The sequence below is a fragment of the Brassica oleracea genome, chromosome C5, assembly GCF_000695525.1.
Source record: "Brassica oleracea var. oleracea cultivar TO1000 chromosome C5, BOL, whole genome shotgun sequence".
NCBI classification, from domain to species: Eukaryota; Viridiplantae; Streptophyta; class Magnoliopsida; order Brassicales; family Brassicaceae; genus Brassica; species Brassica oleracea.
The window spans coordinates 19840645-19848322 of NC_027752.1; the positions used below are offsets into that span (position 1 = coordinate 19840645).

At 38.1% G+C, this 7678-nt stretch overlaps 1 protein-coding gene across 1 annotated transcript; it reads left to right on the forward strand.

Annotated features, from left to right (window-relative positions):
• Positions 1-929: 929 nt before the first annotated feature.
• LOC106343920 lies at positions 930-3663 on the forward strand. Its single transcript, XM_013783279.1, has 6 exons — positions 930-1140; positions 1560-1746; positions 2071-2580; positions 2654-3065; positions 3153-3234; positions 3321-3663. The coding sequence occupies exons 1-6, from the start codon at positions 1111-1113 to the stop codon at positions 3528-3530; spliced, it is 1431 nt and encodes a 476-aa protein (XP_013638733.1). The 5' UTR covers positions 930-1110; the 3' UTR covers positions 3531-3663.
• The last annotated feature ends 4015 nt before the right edge of the window (positions 3664-7678 follow it).

A 7678-nucleotide genomic window follows, 5' to 3' on the forward strand; every position in this document is an offset into this window, starting at 1 on the left:
AAAAACCCATAAACTAAAGATTTACCGGTAGTATTGGTAATTATGACCTGTTTGGGTTTACTTCATTAAATAAAGTTAGTTTGAGGATTTTTACGTTAAATGCTTAGTTTGGGAATTTTTATCCAAAACAAACATAGTCTAGGGGTTTTAACTTTAAAAGTCCAATTTTATTCTACTTACCCTAAACAGATATATACAAATAATTTGTTCTTTCTTCAAATTTGGGCTTCTGTATTTTTAATTATTAAGTTCACAGCTAGTCAGTGACCCCAAAAATAATAAAGTTCACAGTGAAAAAGAAATGATTAAGTTCATTATGGCTAGTGACGAGATCGACAGATGTAAATAATAAATCCACTTTCACTAATCTACTCCTAGGCTTTTCAGATATCATAATTTTTTTTCTTTTTGGCATGTAGTATCTCAAAATTTTCTCCTTTGTTATATCTGTATCTCAAAAAAAAAATCATTACAATGAGAAAACTGCACCTAAAAATCCAAATCATTTACTTATTTTTATTACTCACCATAAGAAACTTTGTTATATACTCGATTTATCATAAATCCACTACTTATTTTTCTTACTCACCATAAGAAACTTTGTTATATACTGGTTTTTAAGAAAATCAAATATAAGAAAATTAATTGAAGTCGTTTTCCAGATTTAATTTGGTAGAAACAAAAAAATGTATTCGTGGATGAGAAGAGAACAAAAGTACTCAAAAAATATTCTGTAATTAAAAATACAAAGATGAGTTAGGTGACGTGTCAAGATCAAAACGGTGTATGATGATGAAATGAAAAAATGTGGACCGGCGTCCACAGTCGCCTTTTCTCACTTCTTTTGTTTTTTTTCTAACAAAAATACAGCAAAACAATTCCCAATATTAAATACAAGAAAATCAATCATTAAAAATAATAAAAATAAGCTAGAAAACACTCATTTGTCTCTCTTCTTCTTCTTCTTCTTCTTCTTCTTCTTCTAATTAATACTTGAGAGGAGAGAGGGACTAGAGTGAGAAGAACACTCGTCTTGTCTTCAGGTTCATACATATCAGTATAACAATATAAAGAGATAGAGAGATAGACTGAGAGGACTTGGCATTGGCAATGGAGTACGAGAGGATAGAGAAGGTGCAGGTAAATTAATTAACTCATATCTCTCTCTTTCTCAAGTACAACACCTCTGGTCTTCAAGCTTCTTTTCTTTTGTACTTGTCTGTATTGTTGTTATCAATATTACACTCTTACTTTTATCTTTTTATTTCCCTTCACTGAAATTACTGGATATGCATTAGGATTTTAGCATCCATTATGTTACATTGAGGTTCCTCTATTGAAGAATTTCCGGGAGAAAAGAGATAACTTTTGTGTGTGTTTGTGTGTTTACTGTTAAATTTCAGATATTTTCACCCATTTTCTTCTCCATTAAGTGAAGTAGTTTTTGCTTTTGTCAAAATAAAGTTAATTTGTTTCTCCTTTTAAACTATTTGAATTCAAGTTCAAGAAATCAAGACAATTTTCATATATGTATATATATATATATATATATCTTGCAGAAGAGCATGATCTCGCCAACGAAGCTGAGAATGAAGCTAATGGGTCCCCACAATAACAAGAAGAAAGAAGGATCTAGCAATAACTCATCAAGAACATCTCCTGTTCGTCTTCAAGTTTCAGATGACACAGAATTCTCCAAGAACAGCTTGTTAGCTTCCAATTCCGACTCAGACGAAGATGATCATGGTTTGTTCTCTCGTCTTTTTATAGTTTAATCCTTTTCTTAGTCCAAGAAACACCAAAAGTCTCTGTTTTTTGCTCTGTTCTTGGCTAAAGCTTGTCTATTTGCTCTGTTCTTGGCTAAAGCCTGTCTTTTTGACCTGTTCTTGGCTAAAGCTTGTCTTTTTGCTATGTTCTTGGCTGTAGTTTGTTTTTTTTGCCCTGTCTCTATGCTCTTTCTTTTAATTTTAAGTCTTTAATTGGCTAGAGTTTATGTATATACTCTGTTTCATTACTTGACTAAAAGTTTGTGTCTTTGCTCTGTTCTTGTTGTGGCGGCTTCAACTACAGATATAGAAGTAGCTAAACTGCCAAATGCGCCAGTTTTGGACCTAACCGAAAGCAGTAATCAAGGTGGTATGAGAGAAACCGATCAACCAAGACCACAGCAACTTAAAAAGGCTGACTTGAGTATTACTCTGAGACCTCAAGAAGATGAAAATCTTGATTATGACAGTAATGCTAGCTCTTCAAGCTTCGAGTTCCACGGTGGTGTTCGTGGAGAGCGTTCCACTCAGAGCCATGCCTCAAGAGCATACCCTTCGAGACAAGTGCCGTCCAAATGGAGTGATGCTGAGAAGTGGATTTTGAGCAGACAGAACATGATGATGAGGAAGAACGGTCAAGGGAACCGGATGCCTGTGAGAGTTGTGCCTGATAATACAGGCTACGAGCATACCAAGTCTAGGATGGATCCGTGCCAATCCTCACAAGCTGAAGGGTTCGAGAAGTTCCCTAACTTGGTTCCCACGGCACCACATCCAATTCTAACAAAGGCTTCATCACATGATAACACAACAGGTAATTAGATAAGCTAGTTTATGTTAGATTTGATGGGGCTAACTGATTTTGACAAGTGTTGTAATGTGTGAAGCTGGTCCTGCGATTCGTTCTGTATGTATGAGAGATATGGGGACTGAAATGACGCCAATACCGAGTCAAGAACCATCAAGATCCGTCACACCAGTTGATGCAACAACTCCTCTTCGCAGCCCTACTTCTTCTCTGCCGTCTACTCCTAGAGGAGGCAAACAAGTAGAGTCTTCTGTGTCACAAGACCCGTCTAAGAACACAAGAAGAGACTTATCTGAGGAGGAAATGAAAGCGAAGACGAGAAGAGAGATTGTAGCTCTCGGAGTTCAGCTTGGGAAGACTAACATCGCAGCTTGGGCAAGTAAAGAGGAAGAGGAGAACAACAATGTAGATGCAGAGGAGACTCAGAGGGTTGAGTTTGATAAGCGAGCGAGTGCATGGGAAGAAGCAGAGAAATCAAAACATAATGCAAGGTCTGTTTGCATTCTTACGACCTTAATAGTAGCTTGTCTGTGAAGAAACATAAAGTAAAAAAGACCTAAAAACATTTTGTTTTTTAGGTATAAGCGTGAGGAAATCAGAATCCAAGCTTGGGAGAGTCAGGAGAAAGCCAAACTTGAAGCAGAGATGCGTCGTATTGAGGTATGTGTGATACGTTTTCGGATAAATCTTATTGTCTTGATCACTCACACTATATGTCACTGCTAAAAGCATTGTTATGTTGCTAGGCTAAAGTGCAGCAGATGAAAGCTGAAGCTGAAGCAAAGATAGTGAAGAAAATCGCGATGGCTAAGCAAAGATCAGAAGAGAAACGGGCTGCTGCGGAAGCTAGAAAGGCCCGTGACGCCGAGAAGGCAGCAGCTGAAGCTGAATATATCCGGGAAACCGGTCAAATACCGGCTTCAAGTTACAAGATATGTTGTGGTTGGCTCTCATGATGAGTCATGCTTTTCTGTCTATTTGAGTAAACCAGGATTGGATTCTCGGAATCCCTTTGTATGATAATATATAATGATGTATTTTGTGTTTCATAGGTTTCAAAAGATAATGGAAAGATTGTGTCTTACGTTAGGTCTTGCTATTGCCTGGAGTAACAAATGAAATCAGATCTGATACACAAACTATGTAGGCCGGAGGATTACGCAAACCAAACAACATTTGGGCTCTGGCCTTATATACACTGATATATTTGGGATTTGACTTATGTGCCTTTAGAAAGTCCATGAGTACCTCTGGTCTTGTTAACCCAAGTGATCAATGTTGTTAGATCATGCATATATTGGGGCTTGGGAAACGTCCGACACACTTAAGAAAAGATCATTCATCGTAATTCTATGTGTTGCAGATTAAATTATCCATTTGAAAATAGTTAGATCTCTTTATAATAAACAACTAAGTAGTGAACCGCGCCGGGATGAGATGATTATTTGAAACTTAGAAACAAAAATTTATGTTACATAATAACGATTTTGTAGACTTTAAACATGTGTGGTTCAATTTTTAAAAGGTGGTGAATGATTTTGTTTTCTCTTCAGGAAATTGTCGAAATTGACCAAATCCTTTTTCACACTTAGATAAATCTTATTTCCTTGTATACACTACAAGAAAACAGCGGTATTCTAACGGACATTCCGATGGAAAATGAAATCCTCGGAATATCTCGAAGAGAAACACAAAATTGGGTTTCCTCGGAATATACCGACGGAATTCCGAGGAAATATCAATCCGTCGGAATATTCCGAGGAAATTCCGAGGAAAAATGTGTTCCTCGGAAAAAACCGATGAATTCCGAGGAAATATTATAGCCGTTGGGGGATTTTACAAAATTCCGAGGAAATTCCGACGAACTAGCCTTTTCCGTCGGAATTCCGTCGGAATTTCCTCGGTCTGTCGGCAGGATTTAAACTATAAATACAAGCACTCCTCTTCCTCTTCATTCACTCCATATCTTCATCCTTCCTCTTACTCTATTTACACACGAATTTGATTCATAAAAAATATGTCTTCTTCAAATTATTTTCGTTCTTGGATCGATCGACCTCATTTGGATCCGAACACGAGATTGCTTACGGAAGAATACCAACGAGGTATAACCGAATTCATGGGGTTAGTTCACCGACAACCGGAAGCAAAAACAAGTATGTTAAGATGTCCTTGCTCTAATTGTAAAAATAGAAAGGTTATTAAAGAGTGGGATGTTTGGACTCATCTATATTTGAGTGGGTTTACACGAAGTTACAAAATTTGGTATCATCATGGGGAAACTGATTATGAACATGGTAGTACTAGCGAACCTCAGCCAGCGGTTAGATTAGAAGAACCAATTAGAACGGATGTAGATTATGGTGTAGGTACTGAGCAGATGGTAAATGATCATTTTAGAGGGGAAGATTTACCCAATGCAGAAGCTAGGAGATTTTATGATATGTTGGATGCTGGAAAGCAACCATTGTACGAAGGTTGCAGAGATGGTCATTCAGCTTTATCATCTGCTACAAGATTGATGAGCATTAAAACAGATTATAATTTGGCTGAAGACTGTGTGGATGCGATTGCTGATTTTGTAAAAGGTATTCTACCCGAGGATAATGTAGCTCCTGGTTCATACTACGAGGTTCAGAAACTCGTAGCTGGTCTTGGTTTATCGTATCAGGTAATAGATGTATGCAGCGACAACTGCATGATTTATTGGAGGGCGGATGAACAGCGGGTTACATGCAAATTTTGTGGAAAGCCTCATTATAAAGATACGAGTGGAAGAGTTCCAGTGCCATATAAAAGGATGTGGTATTTACCTTTGACGGAAAGGTTGCAGAGGTTGTATCTATCTGAACGCACATCGCAATAAATGAGATGGCATGCGGAGCACTCAACAGATGGTGAGATCAGACATCCTTCAGATGCAAAAGCGTGGAAGCATTTCCAATCAAAGTATCCCGACTTTGCGTATGAAAGAAGAAATGTCTACCTTGGATTATGTACTGATGGTTTCAGTCCGTTTGGCAAGAGTGGAAGACAATATTCTCTATGGCCCGTCATTCTTACACCATACAACCTCCCCCCAAACTTGTGCTTGCGACGAGAGTTTTTGTTTCTCTCGATTCTCGTTCCCGGACCAGAGCATCCTAAGAGATCACTTGATGTGTTTCTTCAGCCACTAATATATGAGTTGCAACAACTATGGGCTCAAGGTGCTGAAACATACGATGTTTCGTGTAAAGAAAACTTTCAAATGCGGACAGTACTAATGTGGACAATAAGTGATTTTCCAGCATATGATATGTTGTCTGGATGGACAACGCATGGAAGGATATCATGTCCATATTGTCAAGATAACACTGATGCTTTCCAACTAAAACACGGAAGGAAAACGTGTTGGTTTGACTGTCACAGGAGATTCCTACCACCTGATCATCCATATCGTAGGAGTAGGAATTTGTTTACGAAGAACAAGAGGGTGTTTGACAGTCCACCTCCGGAAATTTGTGGGAAAGATTTGAAGATACAACTAAGAGATTTTGGTGCAGAAAGGACGCCAGAAGTCGGTGGACATGAGCGTTTTCCGGTAGATGCTGTTGGAGAACTACATAACTGGCACAAAAAAAGTATTTTCTGGGATCTGCCATACTGGGAGGATCATCTGCTAAGGCATAATTTAGATGTCATGCATATTGAGAAGAACTTTTTTGACAATCTCATGAACACGATCCTTAATGTTCAAGGTAAAACAAAGGATAATTTGAAGTCAAGACTGGATTTAGTCGATATATGTGCTCGTTCAGAACTTCATGTTGATGAAAATGGTAGGGCTCCTTTTCCCATATACCGACTTGATGCAGAGGGAAAAGATGCGTTCTTTGATTGGATTTCAAACGATGTGGAATTTCCAGACGGTTACGCATCAAATTTGCGTAACTGTATCGACAGAAAGGAAGGAAAGTTTACTGGCTTGAAAAACCACGATTGCCATGTAATGATGCAGCGCCTCCTTCCGTTCGCCTTCAAGGAACTATTACCACAAAATGTTCATGAAGCAATTGCAGGGATAAGTGGTTTCTTCCGCGATTTATGCACGAGATCAGTGACTCTTGAAGGTATTGAAAATTTGAAGACTAACATAGCCGTGATTCAGTGCAACCTTGAGAAGATATTTCCTCCCTCATTTTTTGATGTTATGGAGCATCTTGTTATTCACCTGGCAAGAGAATTGGAACTTGGTGGTCCTGTGCAGTATAGATGGATGTATCTGTATGAGCGGTATATGTTCCATTTGAAGAAGATGGTGAAAAATTTAAGTAGGGTGGAAGGTTCTATAGTCGCACAGATGATCAATGAAGAAACTTCAAACTTTGCCGAGTACTACTTTCCAGCAGAAGTTCAGACCAAAAACAGAAGACCTGCTCGGCATGATGATAGAGGCGAACGGGCAACATATCATGTTACGGTTCCAGACATTTTCACAGACGTTGGACGACTTAGCGGAAAACCAAAGGACCGTCGACTTACTGAGCAGGAGCGCAGTAATTTGCAAACATATTTGCTCACCAACTGCGAAGACGTTCTTCAATATGAGAGGTAAATAAATGAGCTTACAAATTTTTATTTTAACAAGTTGAAATTTAAATCTTAATTAATTACATTATTGTCATCATATACAGGATTTTCATGGCAGAAAAGCGGTTCGAGTATAGATACGCCACAGAGGACGAACTAGAAGAAATGAAGCAGAGAGAATTTACTGGATGGATGTTTACTTATGTGAGTGCTTTAAACAAATTAAAATATATTTTATCACATATTTATACTAATTCACATTTATTGATATAACATATATATATATGTGCTATTAATAGGTGTCTGCTGGTTTGGCCAGAGGTGAAACATTTGACGATTGGATACGTGAGATGGTCGTTGGACCAAACTTTGTTGTGAAGTCATATCCGAGATTTTGTACTCGAGGATATGCATTCACAACTCAGAAGAGGAGACGTTCGAGTACGACTTATGATGATGGCGTTTGTTCTGCATCAGGAGATGAATAGTGATCCTCGGAATTTCCTCGGAAATTTGTTTCCTCAGAATTCCG